General features: G+C 43.3%; 1 protein-coding gene across 3 annotated transcripts in view; it reads left to right on the top strand.

The window, feature by feature from the left end:
- LOC148900156 (uncharacterized) overlaps window positions 1-25,487 on the top strand; it is a 29,335-nt gene extending 3,848 nt beyond the window's left edge. Inside the window, exons 1-3 of one of the 3 annotated variants that reach the window (XM_088991590.1) lie at window positions 16,828-18,118; window positions 22,070-22,342; window positions 24,215-25,487. In XM_088991590.1, coding sequence (XP_088847716.1) covers window positions 18,004-18,118; window positions 22,070-22,342; window positions 24,215-24,252 — 426 coding nt within the window. In that variant the 5' untranslated portion in view covers window positions 16,828-18,003 and the 3' untranslated portion in view covers window positions 24,253-25,487. Of the gene's footprint in view, window positions 1-8,955; window positions 10,096-16,822; window positions 18,119-22,069 lie in introns of those variants that run through there. The other 2 variants (XM_088991589.1, XM_088991588.1) reach the window with 2 other exon arrangements.
- The last annotated feature ends 364 nt before the right edge of the window (window positions 25,488-25,851 follow it).

The raw sequence follows: 25,851 nt of genomic DNA, 5'->3' as shown, positions 1-25,851 counted from the left end.
ATCAGGGTGCGGCAGGTTTCACGGTGGGGTCGGGGCGCCCACGGGTGGTGGCAGCCCATCGGGAGCTCGGCTGGAGGGGTCTTGCTGTGAAGATGCTGGGTTCACGGGCGGCTGGGAAATCTGGCTGTTTCCATTTGGAGAGTTGATTGGGCTGAGGAGGACGGAAAAAAAATCCTCCTGGCTGGCTCGCCAATAAAGAGTTTGATGGGTCTCTTTATTTGTAAGTAGGTTCGTTGTCAGATCTCCCAGGCAGGTGACGCGCAGAGCTTGATTGTGGCGTGGAGTTGAGCAAGTCGTGCCGTGATGTCCGTCCGACGCCCGGCGTGATGATGAGTCTGAGATGATTCTGCCCAATCTCTCTGTCCCGCGACAGCTCCTTTTATACAATTTTCAAGCGTGTGCTATGCGTCAGGGTGAGACGCACATCAAGGAGATCAAGGAATTGAAAGACATGAAAGGGTTGAAAAGCGCACTTCAAAATCATACACGTGTGACGCAACTGACGCTTCCATGACAGTCAAACTTGGTACGTATCATTCAGACAGTCAGTCTTTTCTGTCAATCAAACACTAATGCTTTTCTTGACCCAGTGATTAAATTCTCAATTTGATGTGAACTGCGATTCACTACAATTTTCTTCTTGTGAACTCCATTGTATAGAAGGCCATTCATACGACGTAAGTTCGTCACTTTTCATCTTGAAAGTTGAAACAACTTTTTGCATGCACAACCATTAAACAATCTGCATTGATGTGGACATCTTGTAGCTTATGTGTTATTCATGTCCTTATATGCCACATATCAACGAAGCTGATGCTATATTGCTTATTCACGGAGCTTCACGTATGCTTCATATGTCATATTTAGCTATTACAAGCCAAACTATTGTTCAAATCATGCAAATAATATTCACACCAATTGCGGTAACACGCATAAAGAAGGTATAAATTTACACAAATTCCCAGGGGACAAACCAGCCATTTCCAACGAACAAGAGCAGTAGAGGAGAGAAGAGCACCAGCCGTAGGCTAACAAGGAGCTAACTGGAGTTAGCGATTCACCACTTGGATAACCGCTGTCATCCTGTCAGCCTGACAATGGGAAGAAAGTTGCTTCCAGTGGTGAAAGAGAGCAATCGCCTTAATAGTGGAGCAAGCCGATCGGACAAACATCCAGCTGCTGGAACGAGGAGCTAACCAGAGTTAGCGATGGATAACCGCTGTCATTCATACGTAAGTTAGTCACTTTTCATCTTGAAAGTTGAAACAACTTTTTGCATGCACACCCATGAAACAATCTACATTGATGTTGACATCCTGCAGCTTATTATGTTGTTCATGTCCTTATATGCCACATATCAACAAAGTTGATGCTATATTGCTTATTCACGGAGCTTCACGTATGCTTCATATGTCATATTTAGCTCTTACAAGCTAAAAAATATTGTTCAAATCATGCAAATAATATTCACTTGATATGCCGGGTCATACTGATATTGATGAATAATTCCATTCTAGTTTTTTTGTCTCAGCTTGCGTGATATTAATACATACATTTATTTTTGTTTCAGTCAAAAGATTTTGCCTACCAAGCAAAGCCAAAACGGGCACTAAGAGGATGCGACAAAAGGATTCAGGCACCTGCTAAGTAATTGTTATAAGTTTACTGTGTGTAGTGATAATGAAGGTTTGACAAAAGTTATTTAATTAGGATTTGCATCGTAAAGTACTCGTTCGATTCACTTTGATGAACTGTTTGTAATGCAAGGTGAAAACTACGAATAAAATTGGGATTCTGTCAAGATGTGGCTCAATTTCCACCATATTTTTTCCTGTTTATATCAAAAACAGATTATCTGGTAGCCATCGAGTTCGAAACCAACAATATGTATATTTTCTCCGACGCAGGAATGAACTGCAGGTGAGATTCCCACACTTTTCCCCCTGTGTTTCATCATTAACATCACATATTTCATTTCTAAGCGCCTTTCGAAACTCTCAAGGTCACTTTACAGTCACTGGATAAGTTTTTCTGCGGGTGAGCAGCGGCAGCCACACGCGCCAGCATTCACTCAACGCGGAATAAATTAGATAGAAATCTAGCTAATAGCTAGTTAATAGATAGCTAGCTAATAGTTAGTTCATAAATAGCTAGCTAGATAGTGTTAGGTTAAAATATTACAGGCTACTATTAGCATTTTACGGTTATCTTTAAAATTGTAAATATTATGATTGGAATTAAATATTTACCTTATTGCGCAACGTTGTAACCTAACAATTGGCATGTTCGTTGTGAGAGAGATCACCAAAGAAGCCGGCAAGTTACTCACAGATGATTTATTTCTAACAATTTGATCTAATGCAGAATTCTGGGTCTCAGCTCCCTGACACAGAAAATATTTGTGTGCCCCAAATCAGTAAGAGAGACAAAAGACAAAGACTGAGACTGAGCAGCCCAGATTTAAAGGTGTCCCACATGCATATTCAAATTTGGCTCAAACAAAGAAATCAGCAGTTGATTGGATCCCTCTCCTCTGATGTCGTCATCCTTTTGGTGGGGTGTTGTGGAGACGGCTCCAGTTGCCTTTGCCAAGATAGCGTTGGTTTATGTTGTATCCCTTCACCTCCTTCCTTCAGCCTTGGTCAGGTCGTAACTTTTCCTCTCCTTTTGGTGATACGAATCAGCGTGGAGACGTCTCGAGTTGCTCTTTTATCTTTCCTTGGGTGATGAGGACCAGCTGACCCCTTGACATCCTGGTTCCTGAACAGACACAACTCCACAAACAAACATGCAAACCTTCCATGCCCGCCTGCACATCCTTCTGTTGAAAGCAAAGCACTATCAATGCTGAATAACTCAATTGTTTTACCACTTATCCTACACAGTGCCTAACATGGCTAAGTAAATTTATTACTTCCTTTATTGCAGACCAGCCGACCCCTTAACCCCCTGGTATCTAAACAACCACAACTTCAAACATGCAACCATTCCACATCTGTTCCTTCACCCACCCACTGAAAACAAAGCACCATTTATACTGATGAACTCACCATTTTAATGTTCATCATACAATGTTAAAATGGCTAACTAAAGGTATTTATTTCCTTCAATAGCTAGCTAATAGTGAGTTAGATAGAAAGATAGATAACTAATCGCTAGCTAGATAGCCAGCTAGTTCGTTAAATAGCTAATAGATAACTAGCTAATAGCTACCTACCTAATAGCTTAATTGTTAATATATAGATAGCTAGATAGCCAATAGATAAAAAGCTAGCTAGATAGCCAGAGAGTTAGTTAAATAGCTAATAGACAGCAAATAGATAGCGAGCTAGATAGCTAACTAATAGCTAATTATTAGATAGTTAGCTAATAAGTTAATAGATAGCAAGCTGGACAGCAGGCTAATAGATAGCCAGCTAGTTAGTTAAATACCTAATAGACAGCTAGCCAACAGCTAGTTAATAGATACCTAGCTAATAGATAGTTAATAGGTATATAGCTAGCTAATAGATAGCAAGATAGATAGCTAATATATGGTGAGCTAGATAGCCAGCAAGTTAGTTAAATAGCTAATAGACAGCAAATAGCTAGCCAGATATCTAATAGTTAGTTAATAGATAGTTAATAACTAGTTAAGAGATAGTTAGCTAGATGACCAGCTAATAGCTAGATAGGTAGCCTGTTAGTTCGTTAAATAGCTAATAGACAACAAATAGATAGATAGCTGTTTCATATCTTTTATATTGGTTATAATTTCACAAGCAAAGTGCATGCAGCGTGTCCTTATAAATAGCTTTGATTCAGGGAAAACATATCAATACACATTATACCATTGATCCCTCAGATATTATAATTACATCGGTTGAACGGGGTCACCGTTGCTGGCTACCTAGCTAGCTATCTATTTGCTATCTATTAGCTGTCCGACTAGCTAGCTAGCTATCTATTACTCATCTATTAGCTAGCTGGCTTGATCTATTCGGGTTATTCCCAGTTGAACAGGGTCCCCGTTGATGGCTACCTAGCTAGCTATCGATTTATAGTTAATTTATAGCATAGTTATTTTGTGCACATCCAAATTCGACTTTCGACTGTGTTGCGTGTGCGTGTGAGGCAAAGACATGATTGGGGAAATTTCACTGATTGATATCACATGCGAAACGAGCTGATCATGTGATAGAGAATAAAAGAATTAATAGAATAGCAGAATAAAATGTTTGTCGAGTTCCCAGACCAATGATTGACACAGCTGTGCATCATGATATTTGTTATTTGACACAGCTCCAGCAGCTCATGCATTCCTTTCATTTTTGCTGTGAAATGTAAATTTCTCCACTGTGAGACTAATAAAGGCATATCCAATCCAATCCAATCCATTTTCAATCGCTACGAAAAGTTACCATTTTGGTAACGGTCAAAACGCGCGGAGTTCTGCCAGAATGACTAGCGCAACAGGTTATGTGCCCAGTACCACAGGCCAAAGATGGTTTACACTTTTGTTCAGTGGCGATGAGAACAACTACGAGCTCTGGGAGACGAGGTTCCTGGCGCACATGGAGTGGAGAGGCCTCAGAGACGTTATTTTGAGCGAAGAAGCTCTCGCCGAAGACAAGGCTAAGAATGGAGAGGCATATGCAGAGCTGGTGCAATGTCTGGACAATAAGAGCCTATTGCTGGTCATGAGAGACGCAAGACGTGACGGGACAAGAGCACTGGAGATTCTCCGTGAGCATTATGCTGGAATGCAGCTACGAGACAGTCACAGACTACGTTATCAGAGCAGAGACTGTATTCACCTCATTAAGTCCAAGATGGCGCCCGAGTAGGCAGCCTCAGCAAGTGCTCTCATGAGCCTTGCTTTTTTTTGGTTGTTTTTGTCTTGTTTTGTGTTTTCTTTTGTCACTTTGTGTTGTTGTGCATCGTGTGGAACGGATACAGATTGTTTTTCAGCATTTTTGACCACGACATTCATCAAGGAGGAGACTGTGCTGAGCGGTTGCGCCTTTTCGGCTGCATGAATATGTCAGCACTGTTTTTGAATGGGAGCAATGTCGGAGCCATTTGACTACCATCGCTGGACACCAAAGGGGCCGTTGTGCTTTTTTGCGCCTGTAATGGGCAGCATCTTCACAGCCCCGCTTTGTTTAGTGGAAAGGTCAGTGCTGTTGGACAGTCTGCGGCTGGATGGATGCATGGCTTGAGGAACCCGCGATAAGAAAGGAGCGTCAGCGCAGAGTGCCGATGCGTATGTGGAACTGTTGCGGCTTGGAATTGAAGCAGATTTATGTGGAACAGGAGATGTGAGACAATCTCTTTTCGTCAATGGATGCTACAGCTTCGTGTTTGCTTTCAACATTTAGCTTGTAGTCGACGTGCACATTCCACCATGATGTCCCTGATCCACTGGTGGAAAGACGCTTTGATCCTCTCCTCTTTCATCTAGAACTGCTTCATGTCATCACAAAGAGGGTACAGCAAGTCCTAAAGAATGAATGTCTCTCTGTGTCTTTGTTTTGTCATATTGTCTCTATGCTGTCATATTATTTGTTATTTAGGTTTTTTTTGTTCTTTTGACTTCAAGACGGCGCCGCGAGAGTGGCTGCCTTTCCAGCAGCTCATGTATTTTGTTTTTCTACTTTCATTTATTTCATCACTTTGCTGCTGTGAAATGTAAATTTCTCCACTGTGAGACTAATAAAGGCATATCCAATCCAAGAAGAGCAGAAGAGCACGTTAGCGACGGGCTTCAGATAGCCATGGTGCTAAAAGGGCTTCCTGACTCTTACAAACCGTTTGTTGTGCACGTCACCCAATCTAATGACAGAATGACTTTCGGCGAATTCAAAACTAAGTTTTGAGAAAACCGAAAACTATGGAAAAGGTAACCAGAGTGCCAACGAAGACAATGTAATGAAAACCAGCGGGACTACAAGACCGCATGGGAGAGGCAGAGGAAGGAAAATGGAACTGGCTGATATTGAGTGCTACACGTGCGGTAAAAGAGGGCACATGGCCAGGAAATGTCCTCGCACTTTCCACCTGAGAGGAGAGGAAAGAAGGTGGGACACGCCACAAAAAGGCCGACGCAGTCGAGGACGCGACGTCATGAAGGGAGCTGCTGAAGAGATCGAGTCAGAGCACACATCCTTCTTCTTCAATCTAAATGACCATCCGACAAGTGGAAACAAGAAAGGCTTTATGGTCGACAGTGGCGCCACAGCACATATGGTCAACGACGCCACGAAGTTCAAAACAGTCGACAAGCACTTCAAACCCGAGGACCACATCATTGAGCTAGCTGACGGAACCAAGGTGAGCGGAATGGCAAAGATGAGAGGAGAGGCTGAGTTCTACTTGCTGGACAGCGAAGGACGGCGCGTGAAGATGAGTCTCAAACAAGCACTCAACATCCCAGCATTTCCGCAGAACATCTTCTCCGTCAAAGCAGCAACAGCGAGTGGAGCAGAGGTCCGCTTCAAAGACGGTGATGACTTGTTAGTCCACAGGGATGGGACAAAATTCAAAATGGAGGTGTTTGGTACAATGTATTACCTAAACACAGTTCAAGAGAAAAATGTAGATGAAGCGCATGGTTGTTATGATATCCAAACTTGGCACAAAATATTGGGTCATTGTAACTTTGTGAAGATGTTGCTAAATTAGAAAAAGTGGTTAAAGGAATTTCTATTAGAGGGAAACACGAGCCTAATCAAAACTCTGAAATATGCACACAGGGCAAGCTGACACAGAGCAGGAACAGACATGCAGATGCTAAAGCTGCAACTGTGCTACAGCTTGTGCACATAGACCTGTGCGGTCCTATATAACCGACAGATAGAAATGGCTACCGGTACTCAGTAGCATTCACTGATGACCACAGTGGGAGGATTTTTACATATTTTATGAAGGCAAAGGCTGACACGACAAAGGCTACAGAAAAATTCATCGCCGATGTAGCCCCATATGGAAAAATAAAATTCATCCGATCCGACAATGGCACAGACCTCACTGGGCAAGAGTTTCAATCTTTACGAAGAATTAATGGGAAGTTTAAATGGTATCTCAAGCCATCCTACATAAGGCATATCTGTTCCATTAGCTGCCACAATATTGAGACTATTATCAGGGTCAATAAGCTCATTCACATTTTTCAATGACACGTCAGGTAAGTTTGTTTGTTTCCCTAACTCATCTACAGCACACACCTGTGACCCCGAGTCCCAGAGTGCTTCAACCCTTTTGTTACCCAAAAAGCACAGAATAAGACATTTCTTTCCCACTAACTCCCTGACCGAAGGTAATCTGCCTGTCACGGTGTGCGAGGTGGTGATGGCGGGTGCAGATCCCAAAAAGCAGGCAGGAGGTTGTTTGACAAATTGTATTAAAATAAAGTCAGCAGGAACAAAATTTAAAACATCAAAATCATCTGAATGGAAAAAATACAAAGTAGCAAAAGAAGACCAAAAGTAAAAGTCCGCCAAGACAGACACAATGTATGCAGCAAACAAGAACCGACAACGGATGGTCGTGCCGGGTGTCCTTTTAAGTGATAGTGATTATAACGACCAGCACCTGCGAGGCTGCCGGCAGGGCTGACGTCGCTACCCGTTGGTCGCCAATCTGATCGGGACGACCAGCACCTGTGCAGGTGCAGGCGGGGCCGACAGCGCCCCCCGTTGGTCGCCAACCAGATCATGACAAAATCCTTTGCCTGTTCAATTTGCGGAACTCGATTCAGACAGAAGTGGCAGTTGAACGTGCACAGAAGAAAACACACTGGAGAAAAAACTTTCTCTTGCTCTATTTGTGGGAAAAGCTTCACTCGAAAGGAAAGTTTGACAAGGCATAAAAGACAACACTGTGGGGATAAGCCTTCACGTTCTTCCTTTTGTGCTCCAGCATTTGCCAAAGACTCTTTCAAAGGACAAAATGTAAGAAGGCACAATTTGGGGAAAACATATTCGCATGCTTAATTTTAGAATTGAAATGATAAACGTGTGTTGGAAAAACACAATTCATCCATACATTCATTTTCTGCAGTGTTCAATCGGCCGAGCATGCGTGTTTTTGCAATGTGGGAGGAAACCGGAGGACCTGGAGAAAACCCACGCGGTAGAACATGCAAAAGACACACAGGGAGCTATATAGCTAGCTATTGGCTAACTGGCTAACTTTCTATCTGTTTAAGTTACTTCCGGGTTGAGTGACTGGCGCGTTTGGCTGCTGCTGCTCACCCACAGAAAAACTTATGTGACTGAAAAGTGACCTTGAGAGTTTTGAAAGGTGCTTATAAATCTCATCTCTCATCTCATTTTCCGTACCGCTTATTCCTCATTAGGGTCGCTGGGGTTGCTGGAGCCTATCTCAGCTGTCTTCGGGCACGAGGCGGGAGACACCCTGAATTGGTTGCCAGCCAATCGCAGGGCACACAAAGACGTACAACAGTCACTCTCACACTCACACCTATGGACAATTTGGAGTGGTCAGTCTGCCTGCCATGCATGTTTTTGGAGTGTGGGAGGAAACCGGAGGACCCGGAGAAAACCCGCGCAGGTCCGGGGAGAACATGCAAACTCCACACAGGGAGGCCGGACCGGGACGCGAACCGGCGACCTCTGCACTTTGAAGCCGGTGTTCTAACCACTCGACTACCGGGCCTCCCCTGTGCTTATAAATGATATGTATTATTATTATTATTATTATTATTATTATTATTATTGTTATATGTGCACAGAGAGCATCCACTAACTCACTTTCCCTGTGGTTACTCTAGTCTGATGATCAGCTGTCACCAATTTGCTTTTCATATTAATAATGCTATCATACCAACTAGTAAAAAAATGTAATAATTCAATAATTATAAAAGCGTAATGTGATAACATTTGTCCATCTGTCTACCCCCTCCTCTTCACTGCTGTGTGTGTCTGTAATTCTCCCCTCCCTCCTCTACCACAGATATCGACCAATCACGTGCGGCTTTAACCGAAGACTGGGGGCGGGGAATAGAGGACAAAAAAAGTCGGCTCCCATTTCCGGCTCCTAGTTAGGAACCGGCTCTCTTCGTTCACTTCAGAGATCCGGCTCTGAGAACCGGCTCGTTCGCGAATGACACATCACTACAAGGATCAGGACTTTCTATGAGCCCATAAAAGTCGGCTGTCGTGGCTTCGCGGGACGCTCCCTCTGTAGAGTTTTTGGCTGCCTAGGAATCACAGGGCTGGCAAAGAAGAGGGTCATTCAGGCTGCTAGCGAAGCAGCAGAAAAAAAAGCCACAAGGTGGTTGTGGCTGAAGAGGCCAGATCCCTGGTTTGCAACTGGGACAAAAACCGGGATTTGATCCACTCCGGCTCGGTCGCCTGGATGAGGGTGTTTGATAAAGTGACCTTGAGAGTTTTGAAAGGCGCTTGGAAATTAAATGGATTGTTATTATTGCCAGACCCGAAATACCCAATGAATCCAGTATACATCACGGATTATGTTTCCTAGTGCATCCAGGAGATTTATCCTTCACGCAAGAAATGCTAAAACGAATACAATACGGGGAAAACGTATACGTTGACGTTTATGCAGTTTGAGTCAAGTTCTTTTTTTTATTGAAATCTCATTGCAACTAAACAGTACTGTGACAACTATATTTTATTGAGGCACCGTGGACGTCTTTTGACTTCGTGGAGTCGCCGTAGCGACCAAATATGGCCGACCCGCTGCGCATGCGCACTTCAGCGTGTTCTTCCGAACTCGATCCGCAGATTTTGTCACCGGAACGCGTTTCATGAAAACGTTCTTCTTTTCGTGTTCACCGGACATCAGTGCGATCTTACTGGATTCCAACTGACCTAATTCGAGCTTTATACGCCGGGAAACTTGCCTTGAACGCCGAAGCTCCTCTGGCGAAGTTCGCTTACTAGCAAAGAGGCACGTTTGTTTTGGACACGTCAGTCTGAACAGATCTCGTGAGTGTATTTTTTGTGTCGCTGGAGATGAGTGAAAGAACGACGGCAGAGTACAAGGAGGAACTTTGTTCAACCATGGACGACGTGGAGCTCCAACGTCACCTTTGCAAGTTGGAACCTCGAGTCGTCTTCCCAAGAGCGGGTCGGTTTACTTCTAATTCACAAATCTTCTTTTCCTTTCGGCTTTTCCCTTCAAGGGTTCGCCACAGCGAATCAGTGTCCTCCATCATCAGAGGTTTGATTGGCATGTTTGTTTTGGCCAAGCTTTTACATCGTGTCGTGGTCCCTTGAGAAGTGGGTATACTCTAAAATTTCACAAAAATTCACAGAAAGTAGTACAGAAAAAAAGGACAGTTTTAGAACCAGTGACATGTAAGACTACTCTATTTACCCAAAATTCTGTCATTTCTACTCACTCACTATTATGAAATTATCATGACTTAATTCAGAGCAGTTTTTAGTTACTACTGGTCACACAAATGAATGTAAAATTTATTTATCATGAGGCAAACATGGAGTTTTGTTTTTTTAGCATTTATTTAAATAAAAATACTTTAAATCTGAAGTAGACAATGCATTCTTGTTCATATTTAACATAAAATACAACACAAATCATTGTCTTCCAAACATCAAAAACAATCAATGAAATTAAAAGTGCATTGTCATAAAATTGAAATACATTTGTTCTGAACAGCTGAACAGATAAATTCAACAAAATACACTGCTCTAAAAAATTAGAGGAACACTTTGAAAAACCATCAGCTCTAAATGGGGGGGGGTGATCTGGAATATCTTTCCTGATAATGAGCAGGTGATGTACTAGTAACAAAATGATGCTACATAATTTGATAGAAATTAAAATGATCACCCTATAGAGGGGGGAAATGAAAGACACCCCAAAAGTGAAAAAATGATGCAGCAGACTGGTCCATTTTGCCAAAATGTCATTGTAGCAACTCAAAATGACTCTCAGTGGTTTGTGTGGCCCCCACGTGCTTGTATGAATGCCTGACAACGTCGGGGCATGCTTCTAATGAGACGACGGATAGTGTCCTGGGGGATCTCCCAGATCTGGACCAGGGCATCACTGAGCTCCTGGACAGTCTGAGGGGCAACCTGGTGGCGCCGAATGGACCTAAGGAGGAATCCAGGTCCCATTGCACCCAGAGCATCACTGACCCACCACCAAACCGGTCATGCTGAATGATGTTGCAGGCAGCATAACATTCTCCATGGCATCTCCAGGCCATTTCTGCAGAAATCAAATTATGTAGCATCATTTTGTTACTAGTACATCACCTGCTCATTATCAGGAAAGATATTCAACATCACCCCCCCCCCACCCCTCACACCATGACATTTTTGGGCTGGGGTCTGCCTGGGCCTGATTTGGACCTCTTTATAAAAAAGTCTGCTATGCTTCCCTTTCTTTTCATTGCTATCTGTCCCTATACAAAAAAGACAGCCTGGTTAGACCACAGTGTTGTTTTCGCCTGAATCTCAAACTATTAGTCTCTTTCTTGTATTTTAACTTACTTAAAAATCAACCACCAGCCTAGCTATTATAAAATGAAACTATATCATGTAGGTTAATTAAGGCTAAGTAACTTGTCTAACGTTGTAATTAAGACCTTTACAACGTTGTAATTAAGACCTTTACAATAATAAGCTTCATAGACATAATCAGCTTCATCGAACATTAACGGAGCTGCTGCCATGCGGCATCAAGTGGAATCAAGCTCGGTCCTTTCAGCGACCATGAACGCGCGAGCCGGCTGTCCGGTCACGGCTGTCCGGTCATGGCTGGCGGCTTTGTCCGGTCATGGCCGGTGTACAGAGCGGCTGCAGCTCCGCTTTGGCTGCAGGGGAGAGGCCGTGGTTCGGCTTCTAGGGCTACTTTCGTGGCATCTAGCTAGCGTACCCTAACGTTTCATAACGCCAGTCGACTCACACAGTTTTACTATTGGCGGCAAAATCTCTTCTCCTCTAAATGTGCAGTCCTATTATTGCCATTCGTTTAAAACCATGATTCATTTAGAAAACACCGTAAAACTTACCTCAAAGTTGCTGCTTCTTCTGTTTGTCTGCTCTGCTGAAATGTGTGTTATATCTATTACTCATCTATTAGCTAGCTGGCTTGATCTATTCGGGTTATTCCCAGTTGAACAGGGTCCCCGTTGATGGCTACCTCGCTAGCTATCGATTTATAGTTAATTTATAGCATAGTTATTTTGTGCACATCCAAATTCGACTTTCGACTGTGTTGAGTGTGCGTGTGAGGCAAAGACATGATTGGGGAAATTTCACTGATTGATATCACCTGCGAAACGAGCTGATCATGTGATAGAGAATAAAAGAATTAATAGAATAGCAGAATAAAATGTTTGTCGAGTTCCCAGACCAATGATTGACACAGCTGTGCATCATTTTTCTCTCGTGTTTTCAATCGCTACGAAGTTACCATTTTGGTAACTGTTAAAACGCGCGGACTGCTGCCAGAATGACTAGCGCAACAGGTTATGTGCCCAGTACCACAGGCCAAAGATGGTTTACACTTTTGTTCAGTGGCGATGAGAACAACTACGAGCTCTGGGAGACGAGGTTCCTGGCGCACATGGAGTGGAGAGGCCTCAGAGACGTTATTTTTGGCGTCCCGAACATTGAGGAAGGCAGCGAAGAAGCTCTCGCCGAAGACAAGGCTAAGAATGGAGAGGCATATGCAGAGTTGGTGCAATGTCTGGACAATAAGAGCCTATTGCTGGTCATGAGAGACGCAAGACGTGACGGGACAAGAGCACTGGAGATTCTCCGTGAGCATTATGCTGGAATGCAGCTACGAGACAGTCACAGACTACGTTATCAGAGCAGAGACTGTATTCACCTCATTAAGTCCAAGATGGCGCCCGAGTAGGCAGCCTCAGCAAGTGCTCTCATGAGCCTTGCTTTTTTTGGTTGTTTTTGTCTTGTTTTGTGTTTTCTTTTGTCACTTTGTGTTGTTGTGCATCGTGTGGAACGGATACAGATTGTTTTTCAGCATTTTTGACCACGACATTCATCAAGGAGGAGACTGTGCTGAGCGGTTGCGCCTTTTCGGCTGCATGAATATGTCAGCACTGTTTTTGAATGGGAGCAATGTCGGAGCCATTTGACTACCATCGCTGGACACCAAAGGGGCCGTTGTGCTTTTTTGCGCCTGTAATGGGCAGCATCTTCACAGCCCCGCTTTGTTTAGTGGAAAGGTCAGTGCTGTTGGACAGTCTGCGGCTGGATGGATGCATGGCTTGAGGAACCCGTGATAAGCAGAAAGGAGCGTCAGCGCAGAGCGCCGATGCGTATGTGGAACTGTTGCGGCTTGGAATTGAAGCAGATTTATGTGGAACAGGAGATGTCAAACAATCTCTTTTCGTCAATGGATGCTACAGCTTCGTGTTTGCTTTCAACATTTAGCTTGTAGTCGACATGCACATTCCACCATGATGTCCCTGATGCACTGATGGAAAGACGCTTTGATCCTCTCCTCTTTCTTCTAGAACTGCTTCATGTCATCACAAAGTGGGTACAGCAAGTCCTAAAGAATGAATGTCTCTCTGTGTCTTTGTTTTGTCATATTGTCTCTATGCTGTCATATTATTTGTTATTTAGGTTTTTTTTGTTCTTTTGACTTCAAGACGGCGCCGCGAGAGTGGCTGCCTTTCCAGCAGCTCATGTATTTTGTTTTTCTACTTTCATTTATTTCATCACTTTGCTGCTGTGAAATGTAAATTTCTCCACTGTGAGACTAATAAAGGCATATCCAATCCAAGAAGAGCAGAAGAGCACGTTAGCGACGGGCTTCAGATAGCCATGGTGCTAAAAGGGCTTCCTGACTCTTACAAACCGTTTGTTGTGCACGTCACCCAATCTAATGACAGAATGACTTTCGGCGAACTCAAAACTAAGTTTTGAGAAAACCGAAAACTATGGAAAAGGTAACCAGAGTGCCAACGAAGACAATGTAATGAAAACCAGCGGGACTACAAGACCGCATGGGAGAGGCAGAGGAAGGAAAATGGAACTGGCTGATATTGAGTGCTACACGTGCGGTAAAAGAGGGCACATGGCCAGGAAATGTCCTCGCACTTCCCACCTGAGAGGAGAGGAAAGAAGGTGGGACACGCCACAAATAGGCCGACGCAGTCGAGGACGCGACGTCATGAAGGGAGCTGCTGAAGAGATCGAGTCAGAGCACACATCCTTCTTCTTCAATCTAAATGACCATCCGACAAGTGGAAACAAGAAAGGCTTTATGGTCGACAGTGGCGCCACCGCACATATGGTCAACGACGCCACGAAGTTCAAAACAGTCCACAAGCACTTCAAACCCGAGGACCACATCATTGAGCTAGCTGACGGAACCAAGGTGAGCGGAATGGCAAAGATGAGAGGAGAGGCTGAGTTCTACTTGCTGGACAGCGAAGGACGGCGCGTGAAGATGAGTCTCAAACAAGCACTCAACATCCCAGCATTTCCGCAGAACATCTTCTCCGTCAAAGCAGCAACAGCGAGTGGAGCAGAGGTCCGCTTCAAAGACGGTGATGACTTGTTAGTCCACAGGGATGGGACAAAATTCAAAATGGAGGTGTTTGGTACAATGTATTACCTAAACACAGTTCAAGAGAAAAATGTAGATGAAGCGCATGGTTGTTATGATATCCAAACTTGGCACAAAATACTGGGTCATTGTAACTTTGTGAAGATGTTGCTAAATTAGAAAAAGTGGTTAAAGGAATTTCTATTAGAGGGAAACACGAGCCTAATCAAAACTCTGAAATATGCACACAGGGAAAGCTGACACAGAGCAGGAACAGACATGCAGATGCTAAAGCTGCAACTGTGCTACAGCTTGTGCACATAGACCTGTGCGGTCCTATATAACCGACAGATAGAAATGGCTACCGGTACTCAGTAGCATTCACTGATGACCACAGTGGGAGGATTTTTACATATTTTATGAAGGCAAAGGCTGACACGACAAAGGCTACAGAAAAATTCATCGCCGATGTAGCCACATATGGAAAAATAAAATTCATCCGATCCGACAATGGCACAGACCTCACTGGGCAAGAGTTTCAATCTTTACTAAGAATTAATGGGAAGTTTAAATGGTATCTCAAGCCATCCTACATAAGGCATATCTGTTCCATTAGCTGCCACAATATTGAGACTATTATCAGGGTCAATAAGCTCATTCACATTTTTCAATGACACGTCAGGTAAGTTTGTTTGTTTCCCTAACTCATCTACAGCACACACCTGTGACCCCGAGTCCCAGAGTGCTTCAACCCTTTTGTTACCCAAAAAGCACAGAATAAGACATTTCTTTCCCACTAACTCCCTGACCGAAGGTAATCTGCCTGTCACGGTGTGCGAGGTGGTGATGGCGGGTGCAGATCCCAAAAAGCAGGCAGGAGGTTGTTTGACAAATTGTATTAAAATAAAGTCAGCAGGAACAAAATTTAAAACATCAAAATCATCTGAATGGAAAAAATACAAAGTAGCAAAAGAAGACCAAAAGTAAAAGTCCGCCAAGACAGACACAATGTATGCAGCAAACAAGAACCGACAACGGATGGTCGTGCCGGGTGTCCTTTTAAGTGATAGTGATTATAACGACCAGCACCTGCGAGGCTGCCGGCAGGGCTGACGTCGCTACCCGTTGGTCGCCAATCTGATCGGGACGACCAGCACCTGTGCAGGTGCAGGCGGGGCCGACAGCGCCCCCCGTTGGTCGCCAACCAGATCATGACAAAATCCTTTGCCTGTTCAATTTGCGGAACTCGATTCAGACAGAAGTGGCAGTTGAACGTGTACAGAAGAAAACACACTGGAGAAAAAACTTTCTCTTGCTCTATTTGTGGGAAAAGCTTCACTCGAAAGGAAAGTTTGACAAGGCATAAAAGACAACACTGTGGGGATAAGCCTTCACGTTCTTCCTTTTGTGCTCCAGCATTTGCCAAAGTCTCTTTTTCAAAGGACAAAATGTAAGAAGGCACAATTTGGGGAAAACATATTCGCATGCTTAATTTTAGAATTGAAATGATAAACGTGTGTTGGAAAAACACAATTCATCCATACATTCATTTTCTGCAGTGTTCAATCGGCCGAGCATGCGTGTTTTTGCAATGTGGGAGGAAACCGGAGGACCTGGAGAAAACCCACGCGGTAGAACATGCAAAAGACACACAGGGAGCTATATAGCTATCTATCTACTAGCTAGCTATTGGCTAACTGGCTAACTTTCTATCTGTTTAAGTTACTTCCGGGTTGAGTGACTGGCGCGTTTGGCTGCTGCTGCTCACCCACAGAAAAACTTATGTGACTGAAAAGTGACCTTGAGAGTTTTGAAAGGTGCTTATAAATCTCATCTCATTTTCCGTACCGCTTATTCCTCATTAGGGTCGCTGGGGTTGCTGGAGCCTATCTCAGCTGTCTTCGGGCACGAGGCGGGAGACACCCTGAATTGGTTGCCAGCCAATCGCAGGGCACACAAAGACGTACAACAGTCACTCTCACACTCACACCTATGGACAATTTGGAGTGGTCAGTCTGCCTGCCATGCATGTTTTTGGAGTGTGGGAGGAAACCGGAGGACCCGGAGAAAACCCGCGCAGGTCCGGGGAGAACATGCAAACTCCACACAGGGAGGCCGGACCGGGACGCGAACCGGCGACCTCTGCACTGTGAAGCCGGTGTGCTAACCACTCGACTACCGGGCCGCCCCTGTGCTTATAAATGATATTTATTATTATTGTTATATGTGCACAGAGAGCATCCACTAACTCACTTTCCCTGTGGTTACTCTAGTCTGATGATCAGCTGTCACCAATTTGCTTTTCATATTAATAATGCTATCATACCAACTAGTAAAAAAATGTAATAATTCAATAATTATAAAAGCGTAATGTGATAACATTTGTCCATCTGTCTACCCCCTCCTCTTCACTGCTGTGTGTGTCTGTAATTCTCCCCTCCCTCCTCTACCACGGATATCGACCAATCACGTGCGGCTTTAACCGAAGACTGGGGGCGGGGAATAGAGGACAAAAAAAGTCGGCTCCTATTTCCGGCTCCTAGTTAGGAACCGGCTCTCTTCGTTCACTTCAGAGATCCGGCTCTGAGAACCGGCTCGTTCGCGAATGACACATCACTACAAGGATCAGGACTTTCTATGAGCCCATAAAAGTCGGCTGTCGTGGCTTCGCGGGACGCTCCCTCTGTAGAGTTTTTGGCTGCCTAGGAATCACAGGGCTGGCAAAGAAGAGGGTCATTCAGGCTGCTAGCGAAGCAGCAGAAAAAAAAGCCACAAGGTGGTTGTGGCTGAAGAGGCCAGATCCCTGGTTTGCAACTGGGACAAAAACCGGGATTTAATCCACTCCGGCTCGGTCGCCTGGATGAGGGTGTTTGATAAAGTGACCTTGAGAGTTTTGAAAGGCGCTTGGAAATTAAATGGATTGTTATTATTGCCAGACCCGAAATACCCAATGAATCCAGTATACATCACGGATTATGTTTCCTAGTGCATCCAGGAGATTTATCCTTCACGCAAGAAATGCTAAAACGAATACAATACGGGGAAAACGTATACGTTGACGTTTATGCAGTTTGAGTCAAGTTCTTTTTTTTATTGAAATCTCATTGCAACTAAACAGTACTGTGACAACTATATTTTATTGAGGCACCGTGGACGTCTTTTGACTTCGTGGAGTCGCCGTAGCGACCAAATATGGCCGACCCGCTGCGCATGCGCACTTCAGCGTGTTCTTCCGAACTCGATCCGCAGATTTTGTCACCTGAACGCGTTTCATGAAAACGTTCTTCTTTTCGTGTTCACCGGACATCAGTGCGATCTTACTGGACTCCAACTGACCTAATTCGAGCTTTATACGCCGGGAAACTTGCCTTGAACGCCGAAGCTCCTCTGGCGAAGTTCGCTTACTAGCAAAGAGGCACGTTTGTTTGGGACACGTCAGTCTGAACAGATCTCGTGAGTGTATTTTTTGTGTCGCTGGAGATGAGTGAAAGAACGACGGCAGAGTACAAGGAGGAACTTTGTCCAACCATGGACGACGTGGAGCTCCAACGTCACCTTTGCAAGTTGGAACCTCGAGTCGTCTTCCCAAGAGCGGGTCGGTTTACTTCTAATTCACAAATCTTCTTTTCCTTTCGGCTTTTCCCTTCAAGGGTTCGCCACAGCGAATCAGTGTCCTCCATCATCAGAGGTTTGATTGGCATGTTTGTTTTGGCCAAGCTTTTACATCGGATGCCCTCCCTGACACAACCCTCTGTATTTATCCGGGCTTGGGACCGGCACAAGAAGACACTGGCTTGTGTCCCCTTGTGGCTACAGAACAAGCAACTCGATGAATTTAATAAAAATGAAGATGCTCAGTTTAAGGCTCTCAAACACAAAATGGTCATTGGCACACAGTGGTGTCGTGGTCCCTTTAGAAGTGGGTATACTCTAAAATTTCACAAAAATTCACAGAAAGCAGTACAGAAAAAAGGACAGTTTTAGAACCAGTGACATGTAAGACTACTCTATTTACCCAAAATTCTGTCATTTCTACTCACTCACTATTATGAAATTATCATGACTTAATTCAGAGCAGTTTTTAGTTACTACTGGTCACACAAATGAATGTAAAATGTATTTATCATGAGGCAAACATGGAGTTTTGTTTTTTTTAGCATTTATTTAAATAAAAATACTTTAAATCTGAAGTAGACAATGCATTCTTGTTCATATTTAACATAGAATACAACACAAATCATTGTCTTCCAAACATCAAAAACAATCAATGAAATTAAAAGTGCACTGTCATAAAATTGAAATACATTTGTTCTCAACAGCTGAACAGATGAATTCAACAAAATACACTGCTCTAAAAAATTAGAGGAACACTTTGAAAAACCATCAGCTCTAAATGGGGGGGGATGATCTGGAATATCTTTCCTGATAATGAGCAGGTGATGTACTAGTAACAAAATGATGCTACATAATTTGATAGAAATTAAAATGATCACCCTATAGAGGGGGGAAATGAAAGACACCCCAAAAATGAAAGTGAAAAAATGATGCAGCAGACTGGTCCAGTTTGCCAAAATGTCATTGTAGCAACTCAAAATGACTCTCAGTGGTTTGTGTGGCCCCCACGTGCTTGTATGAATGCCTGACAACGTCGGGGCATGCTTCTAATGAGACGACGAATAGTGTCCTGGGGGATCTCCCAGATCTGGACCAGGGCATCACTGAGCTCCTGGACAGTCTGAGGGGCAACCTGGTGGCGCCGAATGGACCTAAGGAGGAATCCAGGTCCCATTGCACCCAGAGCATCACTGACCCACCACCAAACCGGTCATGCTGAATGATGTTGCAGGCAGCATAACATTCTCCATGGCATCTCCAGGCCCTTTCTGCAGAAATCAAATTATGTAGCATCATTTTGTTACTAGTACATCACCTGCTCATTATCAGGAAAGATATTCAACATCACCCCCCCCCCCCACCCCTCACACCATGACATTTTTGGGCTGGGGTCTGCCTGGGCCTGATTTGGACCTCTTTATAAAAAAAGTCTGCTATGCTTCCCTTTCTTTTCATTGCTATCTGTCCCTATACAAAAAAGACAGCCTGGTTAGACCACAGTGTTGTTTTCGCCTGAATCTCAAACTATTAGTCTCTTTCTTGTATTTTAACTTACTTAAAAATCAACCACCAGCCTAGCTATTATAAAATGAAACTATATCATGTAGGTTAATTAAGGCTAAGTAACTTGTCTAACGTTGTAATTAAGACCTTTACAACGTTGTAATTAAGACCTTTACAATAATAAGCTTCATAGACATAATCAGCTTCATCGAACATTAACGGAGCTGCTGCCATGCGGCATCAAGTGGAATCAAGCTCGGTCCTTTCAGCGACCATGAACGCGCGAGCCGGCTGTCCGGTCACGGCTGTCCGGTCATGGCCGGTGTACAGAGCGGCTGCAGCTCCGCTTTGGCTGCAGGGGAGAGGCCGTGGTTCGGCTTCTACGGCTACTTTCGTGGCATCTAGCTAGTTTACCCTTACGTTTCATAACGCTAGCCGACTCACACAGTTTTACTATTGGCGGCAAAATCTCTTCTCCTCTAAATGTGCAGTCCTATTATTGCCATTCGTTTAAAACCATGATTCATTTAGAAAACACCGTAAAACTTACCTCAAAGTTGCTGCTTCTTCTGTTTGTCTGCTCTGCTGAAATGTGTGTTAGCGGTGCGAATGACCACCCTGATGCCGCTTCTGATTGGCTCATCAGTCACCATGCCCAAAGTTAACCAATTTAATCAGTGAAGGCAGTGAGTACCAGCCAATTAGAGGCAGAGGAGGGTGGGTCATGGCTTCACCATCCTGAAAGGACAACCGACGTCACTTTTTTGTTTCTTAACTGACATCAGAAAAACGTTTTATAGCATCTAAAATACCCAAAACACACAGTATGACATTTTTATTCAAATGCAAGACACCAATAAAAATGACTTAAAGTGACCAAAATCTGCAAACAATTGAGCTGCGAATTGGGCATTTTCAGAAAGTCCCGCCCCCAGTTTGTGACGTCACGCCAATATGTCTTGCATTGCTTGAGAATCAAAACAATGGCTTCAGATTCGGAGAATATGCTTTCTTGTTACAACTCCAGTTATGAATATGATTCAAATAGTTCTGAAGAGGAAAGCATACATGTTTGCAATCGATTAAATAATTTATTCCATGCCATTTTGAGGCAACATTGGGGAGAAACTATCACCAGAAAAGAGGCACAAAATGGCGACCACCTGTGGCCACCTCCGTTTTCACAGGCTGATAAATTCCTTATATGGAGCTTAGACACCCTCTTCTGGCAGCTTTTGGGTGCAACACAAGGTTTTCAGACCAAACAATACAGCAAACTACATTGACGTGATGGAAGGACTGCTACAATGTGTCTTTTTTTCGGTCAGGGGGTGTTCCTTTAGTGACGTCACGTACGGACTCGTCACCAACTCAAAAACAAGACTTCCTGAATATTCGAGTCTTAAAACGTAAAATATAGCTATATACGGTGGAATCTTTTTAAAATACGCTCAGTAGAAGTCATTGGAAGCCATTTTACACATTATGGACACAACTTGTCCGGAGACGTCGGTTGTCCTTTAAGGGAAAGAAAGGAAGTCTGACAGTTAGCTATTACTGAATAGTGTGCATGAGGGGTGTGCGGGGGGGATGTGGGTCTACGCAATGCCGACCGAAACTACAGCTCTGTTGGCACAGCAACATTAAAAAAAAGCAAAAATCATTCAAAAATCAAAAAAGCAAAAATCACCATTTGATGACAATGCTCTGATCTTACTTTGAAATAAGCATCTCTTTCCCTACATTACTTCACAAACAGAACTTCAAAGTCTTTATCTCAGTGGTTCTTAACTTGTGGGGAATTCCCCACTAGTGGGAAATAGCAGATTGGCCAAGTGTGGAATGATGTGCCATTTCTTCAGTTGAACCAAATATTGATGCCCTAGTAGCTAACAAACAAGCGCAAAAGTCTCATTAAAACTATTTTTCACTTACCATTGTTGTCGTGGGGAACCGGGACTTGGCCAATTGGGACGTAGGAAATTGAGGAAAAAAGGTTAAGAACCGCTGCTTTATCTGCTGGTGTACGTCAATATTCCCACTGTTTTTGAATGTGTCAGAGCCGCCCGCCCACTGTAGTTACGTAGCAAGTTAGGTTCAAGAGCCTTAAATCATAAATTTGCACCTAAATATTCAGGATTGAATATAATAGCAACAATGCATGATAAGGTTTAAAAATATAAAATAAGCACAGAAATCCAGTGAACGAGCAAAAACACATTTAAAAAGACAAAAGGGGCATCAAAGAATATGTTCGAGGACTGGCCCTGCCAATAGGAAACGCCGTTGCTTACATACTTATCATCCAATTTAAAGTTAATGGCGGAGAACGCCAACTCGGAAAATCAAACACAAAGCAACATTACCATATACTTCATCTTATTTCAACTTTGTTGTGTCTTATGGAACAAAAATTGTGCCCCTGCAGAGCTCGAGGAAGATTCAGGGTTCGAGCATCAGGATCGAGAACCCCCCCAAAGTCAAGAGGAGGAAGCAGGGAAGCACCCTCACGTGAAAGAAGAAGAACAGGAGGAGGAAATCAGCCAGTTTCCATTGACTGGCGTCAGTGTGAAGAAAGAGGAAGCAGATGGAGAACAAGAAGGAGGATCCCACTTGGATGGCCTCTTAGCTCCACTTTCCGAAGACGACGATGAAGTCACCTCGCATTCTTCAGACACGGAGGATGAGCAACAGTCCAAAGGTGATCTGACACCTCTAAAATGTCCCCAATGTGTCAAAACTTTTACGAGTAAGTCACATTTGAAGAGGCACATCCAGACACACACGCGGCAGAAACCCTTTGCCTGCTCAGTTTGTGGGAAACAATTTGGTTGGAAGTCAACTTTAACAAACCACATCAGAACACATACCGGGGAAAGACCTTTTGCCTGCTCATTTTGCGGGAAACGATTTGTTTGTAAGTCAAATTTAACAACCCACATCAGAACACATACTGGGCAAAGACATTTTGCCTGCTCAGTTTGTGGGAGAAGATTCTTTCAGAAATCAGATGTAGAAAACCACATCAGAACACATACTGGGGAGAGACCCTTTGCCTGCTCAGTTTGCGGGAAACGATTTGGTTGGAAGTCAAATTTAACAAACCACATCAGAAGACATACTGGGGAAAGACCTTTTGCCTGCTTAGTATGTGGGAAAAGTTTCTTTCAGAAATCAGATTTAGAAAACCACGCCATAGGACATACTGGGGAGAGACCCTTTGCCTGCTCAGTTTGTGGGAAACGATTTTCTCTGCATTCAATTTTAACAAGCCACATCAGAACACATACTGGGGTAAAACCTTTTGCCTGCTCAATTTGCGGGAAGCGGTTTTCTGCTAAGCCCGATTTAGCGAGGCACATAACATGGCACTCTGGAGAAAAACCCTTTTCCTGTTCAATTTGCGAAGCTCGATTCAGGCATAAGTTGGATTTGAACAAGCACATAAGAAGGCACACCGGGGAAAAACCTTTTTCCTGCTCAGTTTGTGGGAAAAAATTCCTTCGGAAATATAGTTTAGCAAAGCATGCCATAAGACACACCGGAGAAAAAAAATTTGCCTGTTCAGTATGCGGTAAAGCATTCTATATCCTTTACGATTTAACAAGACACAAAATGATTCACTCCGGGGTAAAACCTTACGCATGTTCAAGTTGCGATAAATGTTTTTATTCACAAGGTGACTTGAACAAACACACGAGAAGGCACACTGCGGAAAAAGTCTTTGCCTGTTCAACATGCAGTAAAGTGTTCAATACATATAAAGGGTTAACAAGCCACAAAATGACTCACGCTGAGAAAAAGACTTATGCCTGTTCAAGTTGTGATAAATGTTTTCGTTCACGAGGTAACTTGAACAACCACATGAGAACGCACACTGCGGAAAAATCCTTTGCCTGTTCAATTTGCGGAACTCGATTCAGTCGAAAGTCACATTTGAATGTGCACAGAAGAACGCACACTGGAGAAAAACCTTTTGCCTGCTCAGTTTGTGATAAAAGATTCATTGTCAAATCAAATTTAGCAAAGCACGCCATAAGACACACTGGAGAAAAAAATTTTGCCTGTTCAGTGTGTGGTAAAGCATTCTATGAAAAAAAAGAGTTAACAATCCACAAAATGACTCATTCCGGGGAAAAGCCTCATGCCTGTTCAAGTTGTGATAAATGTTTTCGTTCAAAAAGTGAATTAAACAAACACACGAGAACGCACACTGCGGAAACATCCTTTGCCTGATCAATTTGCGGAACTCGATTCAGACAGAAGGGTCAGTTGAATGTGCACAGAAGAACAGACACTGGACAAAAACCTTTCTCTTGCTGTTTGTAGTAAAAGCTTCACTCGAAAGAAAAGTTTGACAAGGCATAAAAGACAACACTGTGGGGATAAGCCTTCACGTTCTTCCTTTTGTGCTCCAGCATTTGCCAAAGACTCTTTTTCAAAGGACAAAATGTAAGAAGGCACAATTTGGGGAAAACATATTTGCATGCTTAATTTTTGAGGAAAAGAAGAATTAAAATGATAAATGCCTTTTGGAAAAAACACAATTCATCCATCCATTCATTTTCTGCAGTGTTCAATCAGCCTAGCATTCTAGTTTTTGCAATGTGAGAGGAAACCGGAGGACCCAGAGAAAACCCTCACGGGAGAACATGCAAGAGCCACACAGGGAGGACGGGGCCACACTGTAAATTCGGCGCGCTAAGCACTCAACTACAAAATCTGAATTCTAAATGTGGAATTCCAAAATGAATGAAAAATGTTTTTGTTTCTGGATGATTTCCAAATCCCTTCGCTGTACGTTCTTTTCATCTTTTTATTGGTGGGCGTCATTGAATAAATATGACATTCAGCAGATGATGACGAAATTAAAGTGTTATTAAAAACAGGGCTCTTTTGTCCACCTCTAAAATGGTAATTTTTAGATGCCAGGCAGTAAATGCATTTGTTAAGAATGTTATTGTTGAGTGTGTGTGAGTAAATGTGTGGGTGAGGCAAAGACACGATTGGGGAAATTTCATGATTGATCTCACCTGCGAGCTGATCATGTGATACTGATGATGAATTTGGATGTGCACAGAAGAACGCACACTGGGTAAAAACATTTTTCCTGCTCAGTTTGTGGGAAAAGATTCATTCAAAAATCAGATTTCGCTAGGCACGCCATAAGACACACCAGAGAAAAAAAATTGCCTGTGCAGTCTGCGGTAAAGCATTTTATAGAGGTCCAGAGTTAACAAGCCACAAAATGATTCACTCCGGGGAAAAGCCTTATGCCTGTTCAAGTTGTGATAAATGTTTTTTGACAAAAGAAAACTTAAACAAACACATGAGAACGCACACTGGAGAAAAACCCTTTGCCTGTCCAATTTGCGAAACTCGATTCAGTCGAAAGTCGCATTTGAATGTGCACAGAACGCACACTGGAGAAAAACCTTTTTCCTGCTCAGTTTGTGGGAAAAGATTCCTTCAGAAATCACTTAGCAAAGCACGCCATGAGACACACCGGTGAAAAAAAAATACCTTTTCAGTATGCGGTAAAGGCTTATGCCTGTTCAAGTTGTGACAAAGGTTTTCGTTCACAAGGTGACTTAAACAAACACACGAGAACACACTTTGGAGAAAAAAAACATGTGCCTGCCTCATGTTTTGGGGAAAAGAGGAACTTAAATGTATTAACTTATCTGTTTGTAAGGGCGGGCTTTTTCTTTCTGAATTTTGCTTCAGTAGATCTGAAATTGGTTTGCTTGATAATGCTTTCAATTGTGATTTTGATTGTGTCAAGCAAGTTGAGTTGCCAACTGTCTGAAAATGTGCAAGACGAATAAAGCTGCTTTGGCTCAAGAGTTTCTTTCGTTCATGATGTAGCTCGTACATGGCAGGTCAAGTCCCCCAGATGAAGCCTTGATGGCCACAAAACTTGCTAAAATTTGGACAATTGGAGTCAAATTCTTTTTAATGTGGGATTTTAATCAAAAATTTGATTGTATCTATTAAACTATATTGCGAACAACTACAGTATCTTCATATTCTATGTATCGTAGTATTATCATATTACTGATTTAGTAGTAGTATTGTCAGGTTTGTTATTTTTTTCCTCCATGATGGCGGCTCGTGAACACGCAGCGGCTCCTCTCCTGCCAAATTGGCGTTTTCGTGTTTTTTATATTTGTCAAAGTCATTATAAGTGCCTTGCACGCTGGGTTCAAG

Source organism: Hippocampus bargibanti, linkage group LG03, assembly GCF_051943395.1.
Source record: "Hippocampus bargibanti isolate YZ-2025 linkage group LG03, ASM5194339v1, whole genome shotgun sequence".
Taxonomy (NCBI): Eukaryota; Metazoa; Chordata; class Actinopteri; order Syngnathiformes; family Syngnathidae; genus Hippocampus; species Hippocampus bargibanti.
Note: the sequence above shows the minus strand (reverse complement) of the source record. Positions and strands in the feature narration are given on the sequence as shown.